The sequence below is a fragment of the Trachemys scripta genome, chromosome 11, assembly GCF_013100865.1.
Source record: "Trachemys scripta elegans isolate TJP31775 chromosome 11, CAS_Tse_1.0, whole genome shotgun sequence".
Classification (NCBI taxonomy): domain Eukaryota; kingdom Metazoa; phylum Chordata; order Testudines; family Emydidae; genus Trachemys; species Trachemys scripta.
The window spans coordinates 35,444,279-35,471,996 of NC_048308.1; the positions used below are offsets into that span (position 1 = coordinate 35,444,279).

Here is a 27,718-nt window from a genome sequence, read left to right on the forward strand (position 1 = left end):
CCAATACATCTGTTAGTCTTAAAGGTGCCACAGGACTCTCTGGATATGTCTTCACTACCCGCCAGATCGGCGGGTAGTAATCGATCTATCGGGGATTGATTTATCGCGTCGCATCTCTGTTGACTGCTACCCAAAACAGCTTAAGATCTCTCTCAGAAGGGTGCATCAACTTTTCCAGCCGGGGGCTAGTCTCCCATAGGCAGAGCACCCTGAGTAATCAGTGAAAGGTAATATGTATCTGCAAGGACAGAATTTGGTTCAAAGTCTGCAGATGCCAGAATCTGTTGGAGGACGACAGTACTTAGTATAGCAGTCAAAATTGTATTCATCTTTATAACTGCTAAGAAACATTCCAGTGCTTTAGACCACATGACAAAAGACTGCAGAAAATGTGGAGGACCTACTTTCTCCTTCACTGTAAAAAGGAGACTGACAAAAAGAAAGCCTATGTCACTGTCCAGGTTTAAAGCATTCAAGCATTGAGAGTTGTGTACATGACTTTTACCATTCAGTGTCTCCAGGGCACTGGAAACCAAAAACTGAAATCATTCTCAAAAAACACAGTAACCAGGTGTGCCTGCATTTGATAAACAGGACAAATCCTCGGACACGCCTTACAAAAAAGGACTGGAATGGAAAAGCGTTTTAAATGCTAAGGGCTTGTCTACACTGGCAAGTTTCTGCACAGTATAGCAGCTTTTTGTGCTCAAACTGCAGACATGTCCGCACTGCCAAGCCACTTTGTGCACAGAAACTCCTCAGTTGCAGCGCTGCAAAAAAACCACATAGGGCAAACTTGTGCTTAATTTCTATCTGCTTGAACAGCACAGGTGCAAAATGCACTTAAAGTCAGATGAGAAAGCCCCATGAAATGGAGGGTGAAAAATGTCATGTGTTGGGTGACAATGTGGATTTTATATTTTTTCCCCTTACTGAATGTTAGGCAACAGCGATTTGACACATCAAATCATGTGACCATATCCTTCCAGAGATCTATCAAGTAGAAACAAGATTGAGACAGCACTATGTTTGAAATGTTCCCTTTTTGGAAGGAGAGATGGTAGGAGAGAGAGAAGCTTGTGATTTACATACAGAGCAGGATGAGCCAGGGAATCAGGGACAGAGTGGTGAGGTCAGAGTGTCCAAGATTTGGGCATTCTTTACCTAGGATGACGGAGGCATTGCGAGATTGTTGTGGAAGAGGGAGATCTCCTCCCACAAGAGAAAGTCTATTTAAACCCATGGGAGACCCCTCCATTTTGTCTTCAGCTGGCTAAAGAAAGAGCCTCTCCACCCCCCCCCAAGAATACTGGAAGGAAACTGGAACAAAGGACAGTAACTACAGGGGGTGTGAGTGATTGCTGGACCCAGGCTAAAAGGAAATTAGCCTGTAAAAGGGAGCATTCTGGAACTGGTGAGGATCTTATCTGTATTCAGTGTTTGATTAGACATAAATTTGTGCATTTTATTTTATTTTGCTTGGTGACTTACTTTGTTCTGTCTGTTACTACTTGGAACCACTTAAATCCTACTTTCTGTATTTAATAAAATAACTTTTTACTTAGTAATTAACTCAGAGTATGTATTAATACCTGGGACAGCAAACAACTGTGCATATCTCTCTATCAGTGTTATAGAGGGCGAACAATTTATGAGTTTACTCTGCATAAGCTTTATACAGGGTAAAACGGGTATAGAGGATCATTTGGGTTTAGACCCCATTGGGAGTTGGGCATCTGAGTGCTAAAGACAAGCACACATCTGTGAACTGTTTTCAGGTAAACCTGCAGCTTTGGGGCAAGTAATTCAGACCCTGGATCTGTGTTGGAGCAGACGGGAGTGTCTGGCTCAGCAAGACAGGGTGCTGGAGTCCTGAGCTGGTAGGGAAAATAGGAACAGGGGTAGTCTTGGCACATCAGTTGGCAGCTGCGAAGGGGGGTGGTTCTGTGATCCAACCCGTCACAGCAGATACATTCTTTAGAAAGGATCAAATCACATATTATTATAACCATTATAAAACTGTTTATTTTACTTTAGGAAATGGACTTTTAGTTTAGTAAAAAGGATATTTATCCATAAATATTGTGAATTAAGTGTGAACATTCTTATTTCTTAACATTATCTCCACATTCAACTTTCCAAATAAAATATGCAATTATACAATATAACTACGCCATTTGCAAGTGCAAGTGGAAAGTACTTACCCCTCTTGTCTTTCCACAGGATTAATTCATCTGGTTCACAAGAACTACCAGTATATTGAATTAGTCTTGGGGCAGTGTCAGTTAATCTTTTATTCCTTACATCCTACCAAGATCATTGCTGTGTGGCCAGAATACCATACAGACCCTTTCAAATTCACCCACAGTATGTGTATCAAGGACCTCCTGCAGTCTCGGAGGATCATCATTCCTTTTATCCTGATCTTTAAAATTGGAGGTAAGCCACCATATTTTGGCCTTCTGTGGAGAGGAAGTAATGTATGTTTCCATTAGTTACTCGTAATGATGGCTTTGAGGACACTTGAATTATGAGTTATTTTCTCATGACAAGAGGATACCAAACACTAATGATTGTAGCTAAGGGAGAAACATATTAACATGTAGGTACTCTGAAATTCTAATGCTGTCAAATAGGTGTAGCTATACTGCACACAAAGTATAGACAACCTTTTGAAAAGAGAAATATTTTTCAGGCCATTGAATAATGCTAGCAGTGTAGTCTCTTGAATGGAATTTGACTTTACAGATTCCATTGGTATACAGTAAATATTTAATACCAAAGGATTTCAAAGCAATTTGATAAGTTATATATAGGGATTACTTTAAATCAATGCCTCTGGGGTGACAAGCACTAGCTATTTTACAGTGCATAGCAATACCATACAACAGTCTTTCTAGGGGCAGGAAATGAACAACTAAAACTGCAATAGAAAATCTAACTAGACAGAATGTAATTACTTAAGACTCAATAATGCTACCCTTGCTCACACTGAGAAGCATCTTCCTCCACGGTAGTCCCATTGACAAGACTACTCACTAAATACAAGTTAAGGATGGCAAAAATCAGCTACTCAAATTGAAGCTCACCAGACCAGCAGAGCTCAATACTCAGATTTTTATAACGAGTTCCAGGGAATTTTTAATGATGTCTCTTTGAGAATTTAGAGTTGTGTAGCTTATTCAAGAGGCAGCATCTCTAGCAACAAATAGTACGCCCCTACCCAGAAGACTGAAATCACCAATCTAGGTCTTGCATGGGATATGTCCAATAAACTTCTGACCCAGCTAAACCTTCTTTAGCTTGTGAAATCTAACAGGACTATCACAAAGCAGCATTACTTTGAGACATTTGGCCTAGAAAGGAACCAAGATACACCCTAAGATAAATTTTCTTTTGTGAGAATCAATTTGGGATGTAGCTCAGCACTTTTATTCTGCTGTGGTCACTAACGACAAGTAGAAGTTATTTTTGTGTGACCCACCACTGCTTATTTCAGCATAGGTCTTTAAGAAAAAGTCTCCAGCAAACAGAGCTGCAGAGGGAGTAAGTAGTGACTAGTCTACATGAACACTTTGGACAGTCTTGCAATCATAGATTACAGCTAATTAATTCCTGCGTGTATTCTGCTGGTAAATATTTGCATTTTTTCCAGCAAGTTCTAAGGATTTTTTAATTTTTCAAAGGTACTTGCTGCAAACTACTAATGACACACACTGAGTCATTTTGTTTTGAACCTTGTGAATGTCCTCCAGTGGGCTTAATGTCATGAGTGTTTGAAGAGTGAACTTTCATTTTAAGAAGAGTTTTCAACATTTTGGATGAAGAAGCATGTTTTAAAGTTCTCAGTTCTGCCATTCAGAGCTCAGCTCACAAAGCTTATTTGAATACAAGTTTTCTTTTAAAGGTTTAGGACAGTAGCATGCGACGTATTCGGAGAAATGTGTTTCTTTTTAATATACTGTAGTTGGTAGCTATTCCATGCTAATGCTAGCTCTCACCTGTACGGATCATTCTAACAATTCCAATAAAAATTCTCTGAGGTGTTCACATCTGTATTGGCCATAAAGACTTAATGAGCATCTCAGCAAGAAATATTAAATGAGTTTAAAAATCAGCAGAGGCGGCAGATAAAGGCAAAAATCCTAAGGAGCATTCTTGCTGCTTACCATTTTGTAATCCCAACTGAATGTAGCATGTTGCAAAGCAAACTACTGACCAAAGTCACCTTATGTGCAGAAGACAAGTGCTTTTTTCCTCCATTTTGAATGCAGAGATGATGGAAGCAACAGTGAGATATACTTAGTACAATATTATGCATATTGACTATATCATGCACAGAGTTTTTATTAGCTGCAACTGTACGACTGAAGAATTAGTGTACTTTTCCACTACGGAATTAAAAAATTGACTAAATATATGTTAATTATAACATATGCAGACACACACAGTTCTGGACCAGAAGCAGCTTTTTCTATACATAGAAATGTCACAACTTCAAGGTCCATTATCTCAGGCTGCTGGTAGAATGGAGAGTCTTATGCCACTGAAGACTGAGGGAAAGTTTCCCCCTTCCAGTATGACCCTGGACTTGCTTGTAGTGATGCAGGGCCCCAGCTAAATTAAGTCATTTGTAAACATTTTGATGTTTTCTCTGAGCTCTGTTCAGTTGGGGTCCAAGTTACAAAAAGCACAGATAAACTGACAAGAAGTAGATCTAAAGATGAAAACCTCTTCCCAAAAATAGTTTTTCTGTAACGTGTGATAAAGGAACACTTCATGGTATGGTCTGAGGTGGTATTAGCACTTCATGGTATTAGCACTCATTTGGGATGATCTGCCACCCTCTCCACCTCCAGAATATTCAGAGACCTAGGTCCAGCTATCAGAATAAAACTGGATACTTAATAAGCAATTATTATTATAAAATATTAAACTATAAATGGATTATAAATATATGCCCAGTGAAGCCTGAACCTCCTTTTACATGTAAAGAACTTGCAGTTTCTCCAGCACAAGTTCTGCTCAAGTGAACGTGCCCACAGTCACATTTCAAATCAACAACAGAATGGAGAACAGAACCCAGGAATCTGTTTCCCAGTCCCTTCGCCACCAGACCACAACAGCCACTATTAACGTAGCTATAATGAGATTAAAAGCAACGCAGACAATTTAATTTAAAACAGGGTATACTGCAGGAACAATGAGCCTAGACACGGATGTTCTACAAACACCCAAGATGGACTAGACTGGTTTTAGAATTGGCTGAAAGTCTGGGCAATAAAATTTTATTTAAAAGAAAAAAAAAATCAGTAATTTTTAACTAGCTCTTAATAGATTGCTAAATTATAGTTGAGTTAATTTAATAAATAAGAATCAAAGAACCAAAACACACAAACCAAGTTTTAAGTGATAGTGTAACAAAGCCTCATTCTCCATAGGTAATGCAGCTCTTGCCATGTCCATACTGGCCCATACCCACTTTCCTTTTTGGCCTCATTAGTGAAGAGGAAATGCAGCTCCTTTGCCTTTGACTGACAGCTCCAGCAGTTCTCATTCCTCCTTCGCCTGCCCTCTAGTCAAAAGTCAATCTTCACAATGGAGGGTTAGCCAGAGGTTGTCCCAATTTAGAAAAAGTCTACACAACCCACATCAGGCATCTTAATAGAGAAAAAGCTTATTTATGGCCTATGCAAAATAAAGACAAAGTTCCTAGCTATTATAAGCCTAAGTTTAGTTAAGAAAATTAACTAAGCAAAATGAAAAATATTAGAAGCTTCATTTCAGCGAGCTGCTAACAGCCAGTTGTTTATCAGTGCCTCAGAAAAAAGGTTCTTTGTTAAGACCCAAGAAGTCTATTTACATTTATGGATCTTTCTGCTTTATAGAAAACAAGATTCTTTAGTTCCCTCCCCTGCCAAGGAACTATTTGCACCTACCACATACTTGTAGCCAGAGAGTCCAGTTACCCATTATGGACTTCCAACAAACTTGACTCACGAGTCAATATTTGTATGAGCAAGAACTAGTCACATAAATAAGGTTTTGAAAGATCAGATCCTATATCATTTTTAAAAGCCAGTTTGTAGATCTGCCTCATCCTTCATCACAACCCCAAGAGATATAGAAAACAAATGGTAACCTCTTACATCTCATCATTTCAGAAGGGGTTTTGTCTGTTGTCAACCATACCATCCCCTCATCATCCTGTCCCACCCCAAGCACAAAGTAACTCTTTTGGCAATACTCAACTGTGAATATTTTGCAAGATAAATCTTATAAGCAGCTGTCACAAAAATTATTACAACTTACTCATACAGAAATGGCATTAAGATTTAGAAATATAGTACACACATTATAATTCTGTTATAGACTGTTTTTATTAAACACACACACCCTTCAACAAAAACCCAAACAGAATTCCTCTCTTCCACTAAATCTCAGTACAATTACCTGTTCAGAAATTAACCTCCCCACACATTCTACCTCACTGCTTCTCAAAGCTTGATTCAGTGTGAGTGATTCTGAAAAAAAACAAAAACTAAGGGCCCATTTTTCGTTAATCTAGTAAAAAGCACTCAATAGTTTCTTGCTTTGCTTTTAAAATATAATCTACACAAAGAATTCTTGAATCCACTTGTATTCTATTTTGTTGATATGAAAGTAAAATCAAAAAGGGATTTTCATTGCACATTCCTAAACATGACCCACAGCTAGCATTTCCAACTACATCTGTTCTAGTGGTTTATTTTATTTTATTTTATTTTTTAATTCTTAGAACACTAGTCACCATCTTCCCTAGGTGCAATATTCAAGGTTTGTGTTTCAAGAAACTACCCCAATTGGTCAATAAATCATTATGGAAATTCCACCCAGAGTCCCCAATAAAGATCACGATCACATTGTGTTACACACTGTACAAATACATGGGAAGAGACTTATGATCTAAGTGGAGATAAGATGAAAATGAGTATGAAATAGTCGAGGGGCAGATGGAAAGGTGAAGGGTAACAATGTGACTGTGCTGTTACATAGCTTGGCTGCTGCACAACTTGATTCCAAATCACTTTAGAGACTTTTTTAAACAAAGTCACTTATCTCTGACTCCCACACAACCCAGCCATTGTTGATTGGGCAATCTCTTGTAGATGTCACAAGAGGACAAGGATGGCTTTCTGGATTAACATAGGATATTTAGCTTTCTGGATTAATCATGCAGATATTTTATTGATTTCTAATAAAGGAGTTTTAAATTTGTATTGCCTTCAGGAAAATCACATGCTGTACTTTTATATAGCTGTTTTGTTTCTGGCTTAGAGTCTACAACTATTAAAAAACAGTTGGCTATAAAAAGGCTATTTGTACTCCCTTCATGTGTATTTGTGCTAATTAAGTATAATGTCATAATACTCTTATTCCCCCCCTCTCCCCAAAATGCCTGCGGAAGAGATTATCACCTCGTTATCTGCATGAGCAGAAGGATGACAAGTTTTGAAGTTGTGTTCCCCTGTAAATTACTTTAAATAAATTAGCCATTTAAGGAGACACCCTATGAAAAATACATAGAAAGCTAGCTAGCTTTTTGTGAAAAAACAGTTTTCTCCAAGAATAAAGCTTGATACTTAAGAAGCAATTATTTTATAAGCAGCTGTAAACTGATTTTATTAAAATATAAACTGACTTTCTTCTACTGAATAAAAACTATGAAGTCAGACATCACATTTGTCTCTATTTCCTAAAAGACTAAATGTTCTTTCAAAAGATATCTGTCATTTCTCCACAGTGGCTGATCAAATCTGCTAGTGAAAAATGTTTTGAGCAAGCAACTTGTAATACAGCCATGGTTTATTTCTGTCAGAGGCCGACTGCTGAAGTGTGAAAGAAACTCATTAAAAATCACTGACTGTGATCCTGCATTGCAAGGAAAAAAAGAAAATACTTAATGAAGGGTATACGTAGCCGAAAGCCACATTCATATTCTGCTTTTCATTTTCCTCTATTTTAGTAGACAATTAAAAGATACCAATTAGTCATGGGAGCACAATTCATACTGGTCATACTGGGAGATTAAAGAGGTTAATATTTTTATTTTATGCTAATGTTATGGAAGTTTAATGAGGGAGAACAGGAATAACACAGGTCGACAAAAAAGGAATGCTAAAATAAATAGATGAATCCTTTACCTTAATCTTAGAACAAGATTCACTGCATGTGGAACTTCAGTATATTCATCACTAACAGTAGGTAGGGACTATTAAAGAAAAAAGCAGCATGTAAGTTACAATGGATGCCGGACAGAAATGTTAAGTAGTTTCCCAGTTATAGGTTTGATGCAAGCATAAAATATTTAACATGTACTCTGACTCTCAAGCACCTTTTAAGGGCTTTATTAAAGTGCTAGGTCTAAAGTACAAGTGAAATCTGCAGAACAGTCTGTGTATTTAAATAGATTACAGAACCACAAATCATGGAGCTTAAATTAGGGCGCTGGATTTTTCTCCACTCAGCATCAAATTCTGATAAGCTAAGTAATAATTTTGGAGTTAGTGCTGTGTGAAAACAACTGAAGAATGGCTCAGTGTTCTAAGTTTCTAGTCTTATTTCTAGTTAAATCTTGTTTCTAGCCGTAGGTGGAGAACTAAGAGAGTCTACCATGATTGACCTCATCAGCTTTGCCAAATCTTTATATTGGAATCCAAGTTTGTTATTTCTGTCTCCATCTTCATGTTATCCTTTCCCCTCTATCCCCACCATATAAGAATTTGTACTTCCCTGAAATCTAAAATAAAAAATAAAAAAATAAAAAATAAAAAAAACCATAAACTATAACTATTGACAGTACCTGAGGGTCTTGTATAGATAGATTCTGGATCTGTTCTGGGATATTAGTGGCATTCATGGAAATCTGTTAAAAGATTATGATGAAATATTTATGAAAAGTTATTTTTAAAAAATCCATACACCACCAAAATAGTTTTATGAATGCTGATTTTTGGACAGTGATGCCAGTTAAGGCATACTTATTAAGAAAAAAAAAAAAAAAAAAAAAAGACACCACACATTTGAGATTCATAAAAGGAGTCATTTTAACATGTCAATTTAAGTACTGTATGGGCACAAATTTAGCATTTCTGAAATTAAAGAATCCTTGGTCAGCAAGAGTTAAAAAAGAATGCTTTAGATTAACTAATTTGTGTCTGTAGTAAGACTACAACCTTTTTACACGTGTTTCTACATCTATTACAGATACACCATTTCAAAGTGATAGTCTTCATGGGGATGGGAAACCCTGACAGGCACACAGCACCAATGATATGCTCCACGTATTTTGCACATCTTACTCTGACCACCTCTGATCCAAAGCACTATCCTACAGCATTTAGATATGTACAGAGATTAACAGAAGAATAAGAACGTTTCCTCCACATTTCTAACCCAAACAGTAACCAATTCCTAACCAGCAAGGAAACTTTATAAAACCCCACAACTCTTGTCCTAGGAACTAGTTACTGATTTAACGGAGTGGACGATTCTGCATGTCTGACGTACCAAACGTTTACACGTACATTTAGAATGAAAGGAACTGTCTGGTAATCCCACCTTCACACAGCAAAAGGGAGACTTAAATAGAGACCACTGCTTAGAGAACGGATGCCCAAATTATACTTGGAGAGACATCAAAGCTGTGAACAAACTACCGCCTTACTAATGAAGTCCACTGTGGCCTTCCACATCTGACCTACTGGAGTGGGCTAAGTAACTGACAAAGAAATTGGACTGGCTGAGATAGGAGGGATTTGGTTAAGTCTGGGGGCAGGAAATAGGGGGCCACAATGTGTAAAGCTGGAAAAGCATGTGCCAGAGAGCAGAACAAGGCTGGTCGCTGCTAGACTTTGTGGAACCCAAAGCAAACAACATATCAACTTCTGGGACATAGTCCATTGGTTGGGGAAGGATCAGCATCCACTACAGAACCAGAGCATCTGCTGGATGTGAACAGTTCCCAGGGTGAGACCATTTTCTTTAAACTCTCCAGTATTCTCAATAAACATAAATGAGCAAGCCACGCTTGGAATGTTTAAACCAAGTAGGATGGCAAGCAAGCAGATGAGTCTACTTATTGAACCTGAGCAACTTCGCTTGTAGGTGCCATGAGCTTATTGTCAGGTGCTGCTTTCCTCTATTAAAAATCAGACATATCAAAAGAGGGTGTGGGCTCACAGGGGCATTGCCTTCAGGACCAGGATGGTCTGGAAGATCATAGGCCCTTCCTGAGAGTGCTTGGTTAAAGCACAACAACATTATTTATGGTGAACCTTTCCACTTCCACCCATCATCCCAGATGTAATCATCCATAAGATTTATTATTTTAATAATCATTGTATGTTACCCTGGTTCCTGGAAAGGGAGAACAGTAATGGAAAACAACATTTTGCAGGGATACTTTCAGATACTGAGACTCATAACCGTCTCTGGGAGATACAATGCCTGTGCATCTATAAATGCCAGGGGGTCTCCTGGACCGGATATCGGAACTAGGCTGCCTTTGTCTACACAGTTTTGTATTTCTTCCTTTCTACAAAGAACACTTAAGAGCCAACTTTATTTAATATCCAATCTGTAACCACAAAAGCAAACTGAATAAGCCATAAGAGCATGGACTTCCTAGATCTTTGCCGGATTTGAGATGGGCCTGGGATAGACAGATGAGTTAACTGATGGTTTGGTTCTAGCTCTGTTAAACCTTAACTTTTCTGAAATACAGATCTTGCAAAGACAGAATGCCTGACTCCCTCACTGGTTGAGTATGTTCCTGATTAAAAGGATTTCCACAACTACCATTCCCCAATAAAAGGAAGAAAGCTCTACTTTATCTAAGATTTTCATGACAGCAGCTCATAACCTTCATGACAAAGCTCTCCTGCCAAAGATGAGAGTGACCTTACTGCAAGATGTGGAGACGTCAATGAAGAAACAAAGGAAATTAATCACAAAGCAGATGTTAAACCATTTGATTTTATAGATCAGGAAGCTGTGGGTTCCTTAGTTACTCCAGGAGAAGTCTTACCACGGGGAATGCATAAATGAAGACTCTACAGGGCAGATGATAACTCCAAGGACTTCAGGGCCTGGTTTACTTATTTCATCCAGGAAATTTTAAGGGAGAAATTTCCTCCTGTGCTCCTTTGACTATAACTATACCAGCCATAGATGTACTGTCACAGACACAGGTTAGGCTTTTCCATAGGAAATCTGCACAACTAGTGCAATTATAGTAGATGAAAATTAATCAAGTTTTCTTTGCATCACATATGGCTGATGAAGGCATAGTCACCATGCAGAAGACTGCCACCTTATCAGGCTTCCTTCCTCTTTCAATGGCAGTCATTTCCCATGGAGCAACTTGGAAATTTTTTTGAGAAATGGGACAAGAACCTGCGTCCTTGGCAACTACTTTATAAAAATGGCAAATCCTTCAGAAGAAAAATATTTAGGCAGAATCCGATTTGGCCCCTTTGAAGTCAGAAGCTTAGCTACAGACCCTCTGCTTTACGTTAGTCCAGAAGGGTGGGCCAACTACTTCACTAATCACCCAGATAAAGAAATCTCTAAGTAGAGTGTTTTCAGAATGATCTACTAGCAAAGACCCAATCTGCTCAATCTATGAACTCTGGGATTTACTGGGCAGATGATACAACTTTCAAATACTTTAAAGGAAGAGGAAAGAATGTGTCAAATCTCGAATCTATTCAAACAATATATATTTTTATTCTGAAGGTCACCTCCAGCTCTGAAGGCTGATCTAAAGAAGCAGCAAGAAGTTCACTGAACAGCACCACAAAGCATCTCAGATCTTAACAGCCACTTCCAAAGGGATGAGCATACCACATGTTAACTGGTTCCATGTTTGAGAGAGTCAGGCAGGAAGAAGTTGAAAGATTTCTTTTGAATGTCACAGAAGAGCACTGGGGTCAGAGAAAGAACAAGCACAGAATTCAGAGAATCCTGTGGTACCAAAACTTTTGCAGACTCGGCAACACATCAGTTGGGATTGGAGGATCCAAAGCTACAGATGAAGAATGTATCCGTTTCATAGATCCAATAAATAAGCATCTGAATAGAACTTTGACAGTAAACCAGAAATCCTATTATTCCATTTATACATGGCAGGAATCCTTCCTAGTCTCAGCATAAGAAGATGGCATTTAATATGGTATTTCTTTTGTGTTTATAGGTGACTGAATCAATCTATTCTATTGTAGCACTGTACTGAACCATTATACTGCATATGGTATGAACCATTCTAATTACCAGTTATGCACAGTACCGATACAGATTCTAAAAGGCTGAAAATTCTTTGGAGACATTTCAGCTACAGAGAAACAGCCATCATTAGTGTGAAGAGAAAGGTAGTAATTAGTGTGATCTAGTTTTGAAGATTCATTAAAAATAGCCAAATTGCTCATTTTAAATCAATATTTTTACTAGACTTCAAAGCTAGAAAGCATGAGCAGAATCAGCTTGAATTTCCTAGCCATTTTACCCTGTGAGTGCTATAAGTTAATCACTCCAGGCCCACCTGCATAACCTTCATGCTCAACCCCTACTCAAAATTATTTACTACTCAGCAGAAAGGCTGCAGAATCAGGCCCCTACAATTTTACCCCTATCCAAGCTATTGGGGGCAGTAAAGTAGCAAAGGATGATTTACCTCTGTATTCTCTTCTTCTTTTACTCTTCTTGACTGTAGAAGAAGTAGTTAGATATTAGCTGTTGTAGTTTATTTTATACTGTAGAAATACTTTTCATGAAAAAAATGAAAACACTACATTACTTTGCTAGTGTATCAGCAGTTAGTAGAAAACAACTTACCTTTTCTTGAGAAAATGCAGCTTTGCCTTCTTCACTCTTTTCATCCATCTCATCATCACTCCATTCCCAGTCCCCATCTTCCGTCTTATGAAGATGGCCACTAGAGCCAGGTACTCGTCTAACCTGTGAAAAATGAAACAATAGATGTTTAGTTCTTGTACTTCACTTGCATTCTGGTAACTAAGTCGACAGTTACAGTATACATCAGCTGTTCTCCAATGCTTTCATTTCGTAGTTTGATTCAGGAGGGAGGTCTTTCCACAGATCACCTCTCCTATTAATACTTAGGCTTTTAAAAAACATTTAAATTTTGTGTGCCATCTCCTTGGACTAATGGCGATTTATAGACCATCTTTTGAGAACCACAATACTTGGGGCCAGAACCTGCAAGCAATTACTGTACGTAGCACTCACTACTGTGAGTAGCCCTTTTCTCTTAAATGGGACAGGCGGTTCATGGTACTATTCAAGGTTAAAGTTATACATACTATTGTTCATAGGATATGAGCCTTAAGCATTTGGACTTTTGAAGTGTTTATGCAGAAATGTTAGTTGATGTTAAATTGCTGGATTAAAATAAAGTTCCACCTCTTTCTGACCCACAAAACACGATCCCTAAAATAAAAAAAAATAAAAAATGTGTTGCTGTTGACATGGAACAGATTTAATATGGATGGAGAAAAAGCTCTTAAAGCAAAAAAACAACCCTGACAAAGCACAAAAATGTAGTGAAAACCTATTAAACACTTCTGACCTTTAAAGTAAGTCTGGATCTTTATAAATAACTCAGTAAAACGCATTCAGGCATGACTACGAAAACAGGAGGCATGCACGTAGCACGTTGCAGACTGGGCAAATGTATGTATATTAGGCAGCCTAATGAAGCACGCACCAGGAGCATCCAGCAGCTAACTCCTAAATTAAAAAAATCAAATACCCTTCTGTTGCCATCTTGCTCTTTCTCAGAACCTGACATCATGCCTGTTTTCCCAGGATTCTGCTCAACCTACTTGAGCAAAACAAAACAGAATCAGACTACTCTTAACACACCTTGGAAAGCATTTATGAGACTCATGAGATTGCTAGAAGCACAGCATGATAATCAGCAGCCACACTGGTGTTTGATTATAATCAGTTTCCTTAATTATTTCAAATGATCAAACCAAGAAACAAGAAGTAGTCCACAGTGCAGAAATTTAAATGCCTTTGCAGTTAAACTCAAGAGGATGCCTTTTTAAAAATTATGGCCCATTGTACTAAAAGTATAAAATGGAAAAATTCTCATTTGAAAAAAAAAAAAAAAAAAAATCAACACATTGCAACTGGAAAAAGGGGACTATGAACAGTTGTATGGTACTAGCCATTAATATGTAATGGGGAGAACTTGTCATGACTGGGGCTTGGGTGGTCAGAGTCGAGCCAAGGGTCAGAGCCAGAGTCAGAGACCAAGGACAGGAAACTGGAACGAGGCAGGAACAGATCAGGAAAGTAGGATCCAGGGATAAGTCAGGAAGGCAGAGTTCAGGAACTAGGTGAGAAGGCAGAGTTGGACGTAGCTGCCAGACAGGAATTCACCCAGTTATGTGGACAACTTCCTGTCTCACTCCTTCTTTGGGTTTAAATAGCAAGCCCTATTTAAATAGGTCCTGGCATTCCTTCAATCAGGGCCCAATGGCAGCCTTCTAGATGTAGCTTCAGGTTTCATGGTCTCTCTACTTGGTCAGTTGGTAGCAAGCTGCTGAGTAAGTGCAGGACAATGTCAGTCAACAGGGAACTCTGTGGACGCAGGTTTGAGACTCGTGGAGTCATGATAGAACGATGCATAGAAAGCAGTTTTCTGTACAATGAGAAATGCCAGATAAGATACCTTTTAAAGTTTTCTTTAAAAATAGTAATAATCCTTTGTAGTTATCACTTCCTTAATCAGGTCTAGATATTTAGCCTCCAAAGGTTAAAAAGGATAGAGTAGCTCAGGGGTCTACACAACATTTTCTAGGCTCTTACAAAAGGATGACAGTTTGATCCAGGTTTGGTTTTATTTGTACCATTTCTCAGAAGAAACCAAAGTCCAAAAACTAGGTGTGCCCTGCTCTGAAGTTCATTTGTTTATTTAATCCTACCATGATAATTGTCTTTCCTTCACAGCCTGTAGTGACCAAGAAGTCATTACCATGAGAGGTGCTATTCTGGAACACTGAAGAAAAGAGAAAAAGCAAATTCCCACTCAGACAGGATAGAGAATTTTTGGTTTTGCTTTTTAACTAGATTAAAATCTACATGGAGAGCTAAACTTGCAGAGTCCATGCGATGGTGGTTACTCTCCAGTAGCTGCTTACTGCTAGCTCGGGAGCTACATAGCACAAGGTAGACTGCAGGGGATTTTAAAAATATTGGAGTGTGACCATTGCACTCTAACGTCACACCACATATAGTACCTATTTGGCTTGACAATGAGAAACCAAACCAAAGAGGTTTAAAACACCAGCTTCTAAAGAGCTATGCAATACTATTAATACAATGCAAAAAGCTGCTCTGCGACCAATTTTAAATATAGGTGTCGAATTAGACAAACAAGACAACACAATTATTATTCTTTAACAGCTGCACTGAAAACTCTGGAATTACACCAATCACAAGCCAAAATGTACTTTTTAGACATGTTATTTTTGTATTTTCAACATCTATAAAGCTTTAGAGCCTGACATGCTCATGCACTACACCTTTTGTGCTTAGTGTAGACACTTACACCTATATTTTCAGTCATTCAGAAGACCTCTTCTAATATAGTTATTTTCATGGAGTTTAATGGTGCTGGCAAAGAGCTGAAAGAGAAAGCCTTACTGATGAAGAATGAGTGTGCTTTAAGTTTTTAAACCAATTGCCTTTGAAGAAGCAACAAACAAATGCCTCAAGGAAAAATATCATCATCAAAATATGGTGTTCAACTGAATAATGTTTTTGAAAGTTGTCTGAAGGCAGAATAAGCGCAAATCTAGGCCAGTAGGGATCAGCTGGACGTGAAAGACCACAGAACACATGCTTACGTAAAGGAAAATAGGAACCTCAGCTGCACCAAAAACCCCAAGCCACTGAACAATAAGTCACCTTCAAGGATTGCAACTGTGCAGAAATTCTGCACAAAACATTCTTTATATGCCATGAGAGCTTGACATTTATGTTCTCCACAACTGGATTTTGAACAACTTGTGTTTGCCAGGATCAAGTGTAGATTGATTGACTCAATGCAAGCTCAGTTTTAGTTTAAACCACAGTCATCTTAATCTGCATAGTGTCAACAGGTACCAGTGAACTTGTTTAAGCAGGCTAGAGTGGGGAGAGGTTAGAGGTTAATGGCAAAGCAGTGGCGGGGGTAGGGAGGTGGGGAAGAGCTGCACTCTTGTTTCCATCTGTCACACAACCTTACAACTGGCAATATCACAGATGGGTCAGAACTATGCTAACGGGAAATGCTCATTGCAATAGGAACATTATCTATCTTGAAACATATCCTTAACATTGTGCAGCCCCCACACCTTCTTCAGTTTTCTAGTATTCCTGAATTGGCTTATTCACATGTTACTCATTTGTACACATATGCACAAAATACATTTAAACCAGTATATTGAGGCTGATGTGAACATTCAAACTAGCATTTAACCACTTGCAAATTATGGAAAATTAACATTTACAAGCCAGAACATCAGAACAAAATTCAAATCTAAATCATTGATGAAGATATTGAACCCCACTCAATACGCCCTTCCAGCTTGACTGTGAGCCACTGATAACTACTCTCAGGGAACTGTTTTCCAATCAGTTATGCACGTACAACCTAGATGGAGCTACTATAAAGTATTTCCCTAGCTACAAATCAAGATACACCACAACTACTGCTTCCCCCCCAGCCACAAGGCTTGTTGCCCTTTCAATGAAAGCTAGCAGGTTGATTTGACACAATTTGTTCTTAACAAATCCATGCTGACTGTTAGTTTACAGCTTATCTTCTAGGTGTTTGCAAACTGATTGCTTAGGCCTTGGCTACACTTACCCGGTAGTTCGACGGCTGGAAATCGAACTTCTGGGTTCGACTTATCGCGTCTAGTCTGGACGTGATAAGTCGAACCCGGAAGTGCTCGCCGTCGACTGCGGTACTCCAGCTCGCCGAGAGGAGTACCGCGGAGTCGACGGGGGAGCCTGCCTGCCACGTGTGGACCAAGGTAAGTTCGAACTAATTCGAACTAAGGTACTTCGAACTTCAGCTACGTTATTCACGTAGCTGAAGTTGCGTACCTTAGTTCGAATTAGGGGGGTAGTGTAGACCAAGCCTTAATTATTTGCTCCATTATCTTTCCAGGTACTGCAGTTAAGCTGACTTATCTGTAGTTCCCTGGGATGTCCTTATTTCTCTGTTTACAGAGGGGCACTATATTTGCCCTTTTTCCAATCCTCTGGAATCTCTCTCGTCTTCGGTGACTTCTTGAAGATAATTGCTAATGGCTCAGATATCTCCTCAGTCAGCTCCTTGAGTATTCTAGGGTATATTTCATCAGGCCCTGGTGACTTGAAGACACCAAACTTGTCTAAGTAATTTTTAACTTGTTCTTTCTCTATTTTAGTCTCCGATCCAAACTCATTTTCACTGATATTCACTATGTTAGATGTCCAATCACCACCAATCTTTTTGGTGAAAATGGAAACAAAAAAGTCATTTGGCATTTCTGCCATTTCCGGTTATTGTTTCTCCTCCCTCATTGAGTAATGAGCCTACCCTGTCCTTGGTCTTCGTCTTGCTTCCAACGTATTTGTAGAATGTTATTTTGTTACCCTTTATGTCTCTGGCAAGTTCAATCTCATTTTGTGCCTTGGCCTTTCTAATTTTGTGTATATATTTGTCCTTTGACCTAGTTTCCACTCAAACCTTTTTGAGTTCAGATAATTGAAGATCGCCTAGGTTAAGCCAGGGTGGTCTCGTCATAGTTCCTATCTTTCCTCTGCAGTGGGATAGTTTGCCCTTACTAATGTCTCTCTGAAAAACTACCAACTCTCTTGAACTGTTTTTCCCCTTAGACTTGCTTCCCATGAGAGCTTACCTACTAACTCCATGAATTTGCTGAAGTCTGCCTTCTTGAAATCCATTATCTTTATTCTGCTGTTTTTCCTCCTACCTATTCCAAAAGACTGACGTCTCCAGCGTGGTGTGAATAAAATACAGCCCATCGATAAAGTATCATTTTTGACCTTTAATTAAAGCAGCCCCTTTCATGCCGTGGGAAATGTACTTTTTTTTTTTTTAAACCACGGTCAGACAATGTGCTCTCTTTCCCCCCCAACCTTTCTTCCCCTTCCTTTCAAGGCCTTCCACCTCCACACAGGGCAAACACACGGTATCAGGAGCCTGGAAGTGTGGGCCAACCTACTGCAAGTAAGGAGAAAGAATCAGATGAGCTGATGGGAGAGCTGCTACATGAAACAAATCAGTACACAGAATTCCGGAAGGACCAAATGGCATATCAAAAGGATACAGATGAAAGATGGGAGGACAGAAAGAGGCTACAGAGTGCGAGGAGAAATTGATGGACAAATTCCTGGAGTATGACTGCTGGTTGAGGGAGGAAGACAGAGCACAGCAGGAACTGTTTGAGCCGTTACTTGCACTCATCACTACCAGACTGCAGGCTCCAGTGCCACCTTCAGCTCCTGTGTCACAGCGAGTCCCCTCCACGCTATCATGCCCTGCAGGCTATGCATCATTTGGACAACTCAGGGGGTAGCTGGATCATGTCAGGGGCAATAAACAATAGCAAATGGAACAGAAATGTACCCTGTGCATTTATACACCAATACAGTTGCAGCCCACACATACAAAATGACCAGAAAGCCCAAGGAGAATAGAGAGACAGACACCCAGGAATAGCTGGCCATTTCAAGGCTACATATAATAAAATTTGCTATTGTAATGTTAGAGGTGGCACAGACTTTAATGAATGTCATTACACATCCTTTCTCAGTAACGCTCACAACACAAATTTACAAACTGTCATCACAATAATCCATAAACCGAGTTGTAGTCCATGGCCAGTATTGGTGAAAAATGTTGATGTTATGCATTTTATGAAAATGTTTACAAAATTCACAATATCTAATACAACACATTGACAAATATCTTCCCACAGCTGCCCCATACCCTACACAGCAAAGCCTCAAGTATCATTTCATTGCTCTTCATGCATGGGACCATGCAAACTCATTATGTGGGAGCACAAAGTATCCCAGATTTCTGTTGCACATGTGGCTCCAGCCCCAGTCATGACAAGTGCCCAGTCTGGCTGTGCTTTGCGTATCTGTTCAGAAATCCAGCAGTGTCTTGAATCCACTCCTGGTAATAACGTGGATTGCATTGATGACACTGCCATCTAAATGATTTAGAAGGCTGTGACAACAGGATTTAAATCTGCCAAATGCACATTCCACCACTATCCTACAGCTACTGAGTGTGTAGCTGAACCTTCTTTTGCCAGGTTCTCTGAAACCACTATATGGTTTATAGCCATGGCAACAAGGGGTAAGCAGCATCCTCTAGGACAACAGTGGGGACAGTGACTCCCTTTATAACAGTGTCATTGTGTGGGAATAATGTCCCAGCTTCTCCATGAAGCTAAAGTTTCAATCTCTGGAAAATCCTGGCATCATGCACCCTGCCAGTGCATCCCATGTTTGTTGACATGAATGTACTCCTTGTGGAGAGTAAACTATAGGCACGAGACCCATCAATGGCCCCAGCGCAATTTGGAAAGCCCATTCTCTCAGATCCAGCAATAATTTCAGGAAATTTTGCAATGACCAGCCTCTCTGGGTTCATCACAGTCCTGATCATCTCACAAACCTCTGCCACAATCAATCCCACAGTTGATTTGCCAACTCCAAATTGATTAGCCATGGACCTGTAGCAGTCTGAGGTAGCCAGCTTCAAGGTAGCTATAGTGACCTGCTTCTGGACTGGCACGGACACCCGTAGGTGGGTGCCTTGATGCTGGAGGGTAAGGGCAAGAGATAAAGCTTCCAGAAACAACTGCTTCTTCGTGGAAAAATTCTGGACCTACAGTTGGTCATGCCAGGTCTGCATAATGATGCAATCCCACCAGTCTGTGGGTATGGCCCCACTCCAGAAGCGCTGGTCTGCACAGGGAGAACACATAGCTAAGACAACAGGCATGAGCAGCATCAGCTGGGTCACAGCTGACATCTCAGCAATCCTCTCCAAGAAGTGTCTTCGGCAATTCAAAAACTGTCATTGACATGTCCACCAGCGTCTCACAGATGTGCCACCTGTTTCCCAAAACGGGACTGAAAGAATGAGGTGTAGAAGTTCTTCCATTGGGTTGAAGACTGTTTTGATGGTTCTGCTTACTAGGAGCATGTGGACACAAAACGGATCAGCTGAATGTGTTGGCATGCTAAAACCACCCAAACGCTTCTGGTCAACGTCAACTGGATGGACAGATAAGTTCTCCTACAACCCACTATGAAACACACCCTAAAGCATCTACAGTTGATGAAGGTGGTAGAACCCTGGGATACCATAGTATATGCCCACAGAAGCTGAAGTTGAGACTGAGGTCTGTGTAGAGCAGCTTGGACATGTCAGCATAGTTGTGAGGCCCAGGTTTCCAATTCAGCATGGCTGCTCAAGCAGGACTTTGGAAACACAGTTTGCAGATGCAGGTCACAAAGACCCGGGCTTAGTGTGCTGTGCAGATGTACCCTAAATGGGCAGAGAAAGGTGTGGTTTGAGATCACACTATAGAACTGTTCATTTAGAAGTCTACTATCAGAATTGCTATAAAAAGAGAACGCTATAATCTCCTGTTTGCCCCCCCCCCATTATTGTAGCAGCTCACAATCTAATGTATTTCTCATCACACCTCTGTAAGATAAAAAAGTACTATTCTCTCCATTTTACAGATGGGGAATGGAGGCACCGACAGAATAAGTGACTTTCCCAAGGTCAGATATGAAATCTATGGGGGAGCAGAGAACTGAACTCAGATCTCTCAAGTCCTCTCTAAAAGATCATGGAAAATTCTTTAAATATGTATAAAAACCTAATAATGTATATGTCTGTATTGGGTGTAGTCATAACATGCTGTATTAACAGTTTGCCCTTATGCAAGGTTGGTATATCTCAGAGCAATATTACTTAGACTGAGGGAAAGAGGAAGATGGAAAACAGCAAAAAGAAGAAGAGGAGATTCCAATTTGGGTCTATTGTCTTCAAAGAATAAAAGCCTTTTGCAGTACAGGAGGCAAACTGATTTGTAACTTTAGCTAATAAAGAAAACAATGAGACCCTTCAGTCTTACAAAGACAAATTAACATGTATTAGGAAACATGTTTCACATGAATCAGAAGAGTGTGTAGGGAATAAAAATGAATTTGAATGGCTGGCATTTAAACTGTACCTAACACAAAAGCAGCTCAGCACATTGTAATCTGCAACCAAAAGCAGTTTGTGGGAGAGGAAAAAAGATTAACAAGCTGCTGCCAACATCACCACAGCTGCGGAAGGAAGGAAGACAATATGAATGTCAGCTGGAACTGAGAATGCTTGGACAAATTAGGGAGTGAAAAAAATCATGACTATGACAAAAAATATTAAAAAAAGTCAAATTATCCAAAGGAACGATTACAAGAAGTTTCTGCAGGGATTGGATCTCCTGTGCATGCTTTTGGTAGCCCAAGGTAAAGTCGTTATTCTAACAATAGACACCAGGGTTGGAAAGGGATTTATAAATTAAAAAGAGGTAATAGCAAATAATTTTTATAAAAACAATAATAATAAACTCAGAGGATTAATATGCCCAATATGCAGAGGTCCACATAAAGTATTCAGGCAAATGAGATTGTACACAAAGATAAACAAGGACTACATGCAAAAAGTAATACTATCATCTTTGGAACTTGTCAGAAGCTAATCCCACCAAATGAGGCTGTAACCCAAACCCACCTAAACCAATTTGTATAGGATACCTTACATGACACCTTTTAGATACAGATTATATCAACAGTGTGTTAGGTGTAGCATGTCAGGCCTGACAAGTGTTACTAACACAGTAATGAACCATAAATGGGCCGCTGTCACACCTTTCTCCCCGCCCTCCCCACTCCCACACATTGACATAGTACCCATCTGGGTCACCCAGGCCCAATAACCGAAGCGCCAGAACCCTAGAGGTGTTACCACTAGGGTGACCAGACAGCAAGTATGAAAAATCGGGACAGGGGGTGGGAGGGAATAGGCGCCTACATAAGACCAAGCCCCATATATCGGGACTGTCCCTATAAAATCGGGACAGCTGGTCACCCTACTTACCACCCTGCGTCTGCCCTGCTCCTAGTGGAGTTTTGGCCCATAGCTATCCGTAGCTGTGCCAGCCTCTCTCTATACACAATATTTTGGAATACAGTACCTTCTAGCTGTGGCTCAGTTTCCCTACTTTTCCCCTCTCTGTTTTGCTAGTTGTGCTAGAGTCCCACTGCTCCTAGCACACCCTGGCCACAGCCCCACTCAACTCTGACTCAGTTTCCTCAGTGAGGGTTTACCTCCTTGACCACTGAGTCTGGCTATTGCAATCTTGTACCTGAGCCCTCGGGCTCAAACTTGTTACATTATTACAGAACACACACCAAGAAGAGACATTTCCCACATTTCCACAGTCAGAACCCAGAAGAACCTTTAGTGTCCATAATGACTCATGCTACAGGCAGAACAATGGGATCTATCACACCCACATCTGTTCGTCTGCTAGTATCCAATCAGGTGCACCATTATGTCCTTCCTCCTGGGTCCCACGGTTATGACTTGACCCTCTTCTGCTCAAGCTGGCTGCATCTGTCCTGGTCAGACTGCTCCAGCGCTATTGCCACTCTCTGACACTTGGCCTCCAGCTCTACCCATCTTGCTTCCCCTAGCAGCCTTTTCCACGCCAGCCTCCACAGCTCTGTACCTTTCTCTATTTCTGAGGCATCTAGGGAAGCCATTTGCTTGGTCTCCTGCATACCCTGCAGGAGAAAAAGGGATCCCCTCTGACCCTCATTTGGAGCAAGTGCCCCATAGCATACAAGTGCAGCATGACCACTCGGATTTCCTCTGAGTGGCTGCTGACAGACCCCCCCCCTATACACAGCTCTTCTAATTGCTTCCTGATGAGCTCAGCACGTTTCTTTGCTCCTCCTGCCTTTTCTGCTGCTTACTCATTTTTACACTTCCCTTTGCTCTATTTCCTTCCCAAAATAAATGGAAAATAATAAAACTATAACCTTTAACTGTTCCCAGACTTCTCACTTGAGAATCACAAGCTATTTTACCAGTGCTTAATGTGTAAACGTCAGTTAAAGAGCAAGGCGCACGTAAATCCTGTTTAACTAAGCCAATGTGATGCTTGGGGTTCAACCCAGACCAGTAAGTGGTTGTGTCACCACCTGCCCGGCAACTCCGGATGCCCTTCTGCTTATATCTGGGCTGCTGGTGTCCAGGATGTGAGCGACAGCAGCACACCATTTAAAGGCACCCAAAGTTGCAGGGCAGGTGATGACAACCCCTTACTGGTCTGGGTTGAACCCCAAAGCATCACAGTGGTTCAGTAGGTCTGGTATCCCATCTGTGGCTGTGATTCATACCTATAGTTTCAGGAATGGTGGAAGTTCCCTGAAGTACACTGAAACAGTTGTGTAACCCTGTACAGGAGATAGGGGACTCCTTCCTGGCTCGCAGCAGTACGCTTATGTACGAAAGCACAAAACATGCTTTGACGTAAAGTGAACAGATATAAATATAATTTTATATAATATTTATATAATATAATATTATTCAGCCCTTGTTAATATGCAGGTACAGCGCTTTACCTTGATCTTCAACCACAAACTACAGGCTGACTAGGCACTATGGGCCCTAACTCAATGCTCCTAGGTCACCCACGTATCTCAGGTATTTGTACAATTCTTTTTGTCACAGTCCCTAGGTGCTGAAGTTATCTCACTTATTTCAATTGAAATGTGAGAGTCAAGATTACTCACGAGGGTAAATCTGCAGAATCATCCCATCCGAGATACAAGCCTATCCTTTGTTTGTTGTAAATTTCCTCTAGTGACCATTTGTTCTCATATTATGGGGACAGAATTAAAAAAGAGACAGCAAGTATTTTCAATGAGATTTTTGTGCACATGAAACAGATGGTGATGATCATTAAACATTTCAGAGACACAAAATACACCTCTACCTCGATAGAACACAAATTCAGATATAACGTGGTAAAACAGCACTCCGGGGGGGGGGGCTGGGGAGGGCGGGGCTGCACACTCCAGTGGATCGAAGCAAGTTCAATATAACGCTGTTTCACCTATAACACGGTAAGATTTTTTGGTTCCAGAGGACAGCGTTATATCGAGGTAGAGGTGTAATATTGTCTTGATATAGGATATCAATATCTCCAACTCCAGTTAATACCCCTGTATTCTTGGGAAGGGGCTGATATATAGGAAGACCCAATTAATAACTTCTGTCAGATCTGCCTGGCACACCCAGCACTGTTCCCTATATCCTTTTAATTGGAGGACAGCCAACACTGTTCTGTGACCTGCACCAATCTACAGAAGGACTATCTGTTCTTAGATCATTATGGAAACACTGCATGCTATCAACCAGCCAGCTGTGTTGCTCCTGCACAGTCTAACAGGAGACAGAAAATGGCTTTCAAAACACATTCCTATTGATGCCCTTCTCCACTGTATCTACCACTATATTTAAAATATTCAAGATACCAGAGAGCAGGAGTGACATGTTGATCATTTAATAGCTCCTCTTTGCCACTCACTGTAGCCCATTCTATAAAGAGCCCAGACCTGTCCTGGAGGCTGACAAGAATGACCTTTAAGGTCTCTCTGCCTCGAGACACTCAGGGTACGTCTACACTGCAAAAAGGAGTAGCAGCAATGAGTCTCAAAGCCTGGGTCAACTGACCCAGGCTCACAAGGCTAGCACTATGGGGCTCAAAATAGCAATACAGATGTTTGGGCTCAGGCTGGAGCCCAGACTCTGAAACACACAACCTTGGTTGGGTTTCAGAGTCCAAGCCCAAACATCCACATGGCTATTTTTATCCCCAAAGCACAAGCCTGAGTCAGTTAACCCAGGCTCTGAGACGTCCCACTGCAGGGTTTTTTGTGTGTTTTTTGCAGTGTTAACATACCCTCAGATACATTCACTCAAACTCTCCATGAAAGGCATGGAGTGCTCTGTCCCTTAGGGCCTGTCCTTACAAACTGGCCAGTATAGTTATAAAGTAAAAACAAACAGAGTTGAACTTTGTAGTATTGCAACAGTGGTGGGTGTAGGTAAGAAACATGAGCTCAGAAAAGCAACAAGGCTTTATACGCAAGGCTATTTGTGCAAATTTTCTACACTGATGCAACTACTGTCTATCGTTCTGCACCGACATTTCATAGGCAATTCTGTCAATCAAGTGCAGAAACCATTGGAAGGTCATTACTGTGAGACTGATTCTTAAGAGTATGATACCATGTGATCAACCGGAGGCACCACTGCCAGAGAAAAAGTGAGAATTCTTTGGCCATGTAGGAGATCAGAGATATTTGCATTTATACCATGCTTATATCACATCTATTTAGCCAAACATAACAACGGCCAAACTGGGTCTGACTCAAGGTCCATCTATCCTAGTATTATCCCTTTTGACAGTGGCCAATGCCCAGTGCCCCAGAGGGAATGAACAGAACAGGTAATCATCAAGGGATCCATCCCCTGTCGCCCATTCCCAGCTTCTGGCAAACAGAAGCTAGGGACACCATCACTGCCCATCCTGGCTAATAGCCATTGATGGACCTATCCTCCATGAGTTCATCTAGTTCTCTTTTGAATCCGGTTATAATCTTGGCCTTCACAACACCCTCTAGCAAAGAGTTCCATAGACTGACTGTGCGTTGTGTGAAAAAATACTTCCTTTTGTTTGTTTTAAACCTGCTGCCTATTCATTTCATTTGGTGACCACTGGTTCTTGTGTTATGAGAAGGAGTAAATAACACTTCCTTATTTACTTTCTCCACATCAGTCATGATTGTATATAGCTCTATCATATCCCCCCTTAGTTGTCTCTTTTCCAAGCTGAAAAGTCCCAGTCTTATCAATCTCTCCTCATATGGCAGCTGTTCCATACACCTGATCATATCTGTTGCCCTTTTCTGAACCCGTTTCCAATTTCAATATATCTTTTTTGAGCTGGGATAACCACATCTGCATGCAGCATATTTTCTGTCTCATCTATCCCTTACTTAATGATTCCCAACATTCTGTTTGCTTTTTTGACTGCCGCTGCACACTGAGTGGATGTTTTCAGAGAACTATCCACAATGATTCCAAGATCTTTCTTGAGTGGTAACAGCCAATTTAGACCCCATCATTTTATACGTATAGTTGGGATTATGTTTTCCAATGTGCATTACTTTGCGTTTATCAGCATTGAATTTCATCTGCCATTTTGTTGCCCAGTCACCCAGTTTTGAGAGATCCTTTTGTAGCTCTTCGCTGTCTGCCTGGGCCTTAACTACCTTGAGTAGTTTTGTATCATCTGCAAATGTTGCCACCTGACTGTTTACCGCTTTTTCCAGATCATTTATGAATATGTTAAATAGGACTGGGCCCAGTACAGATCCCTGAGGGACACCACTATTTACCTCTCTCCATTGTGAAAACTGACCATTTATTCCTACCCTTTGTTTCCTATCTTTTCACCAGTTACCAATCCACTTCCCTTTTATCCAATGACAGCTTACTTTGCTTAAGAATCTTTGGTGATGGACCTTGTCAAAGGCTTTCTGAAAGCTTAGTACACCATATCCACTGGATCCCCTTGTCCACAGGCTTGTTGACTCCCTCAAAGAATTGTAGCAGATTGGTGAGGCATGATTTCCCTTTACAAAAACCATGTTGACTCTTCCCCAACAAATTATGTTCATCTATGTGTCTGACAAACAGAACTGCTGCCAGTTTGCAGGACTATTCCCTGTAGCACAGTATAATTCCTAGTGCTTTGCCCCATCCAGTTTTAAGAGTTTCTAGCAACAAGATTTCCACCTTTCTGACAAACTGTTCCGTGTTTATATAGACCTTGCTGTAAATTTACCCTTTCTTAATATCACATTACTTGTTCTACACCTTGTACTATACTTAATATGTTATTTTACCACAATATTTACACTGTCTATGTCTTGGAAGGAGAGAAACTAAGTTTGCAGAAGATTCAAAAATTATAGCAAAAGCTATGAGGCTAAGTCATAATGTAGCAGTTTTAAAAGTCCAATACCTCATGACCTCTGAGGCCTAGAAAAAAAAAAAATACCAACTCTCATTGGAAAGCAAGGTGTAGAAGGAAATTAGGCCACAGCTTCCTCCAAGTAATAAAAATGCTCCTGTTTCATCCCTCATTGTTCAAAAGTCCATTCAAAACATGCCCTTGGTCCATGACTATAACTGGTCTATCCTACGTCTCAGACACAACAGCGATCTCTCCAGAACAGTATGGCTCATGGATGGGTTACTACAAAGGAAAGCTTATGCTGAAAGCCACCTCTCCTGCCACACTTCTTCAGTGGTGGTGAATTTCACTTTGCAGGCTTGACATTGGAGCATTTTTCACCATTACTAAATTCATTTTAGAAAGAAAAGATTTTCTATAAACATTTGTCTTTAACCTTTTGATTTAGAATCTATAGAACGTGTGTTAGAATTCTCAGTCAGAAAGACATTATACATCAATAAATAGTACTGAAAAGA

General features: G+C 40.3%; 1 protein-coding gene across 3 annotated transcripts in view; it reads right to left on the minus strand.

Moving 5' to 3' along the window:
* STK39 (serine/threonine kinase 39) overlaps window positions 1-27,718 on the minus strand; it is a 164,318-nt gene that overhangs the window by 52,646 nt on the left and 83,954 nt on the right. For 2 of the 3 annotated variants that reach the window (XM_034785160.1, XM_034785163.1), the window contains 5 exons: window positions 13,811-13,879; window positions 12,874-12,996; window positions 12,713-12,745; window positions 8,843-8,905; window positions 8,184-8,251 (listed from right to left, as the gene is read on the minus strand). In XM_034785160.1, the coding sequence (XP_034641051.1) occupies window positions 8,184-8,251; window positions 8,843-8,905; window positions 12,713-12,745; window positions 12,874-12,996; window positions 13,811-13,879 (356 nt within the window). The remainder of the gene's footprint in view (window positions 1-8,183; window positions 8,252-8,842; window positions 8,906-12,712; window positions 12,746-12,873; window positions 12,997-13,810; window positions 13,880-27,718) is intronic. The other variant, XM_034785162.1, reaches the window with a different exon arrangement.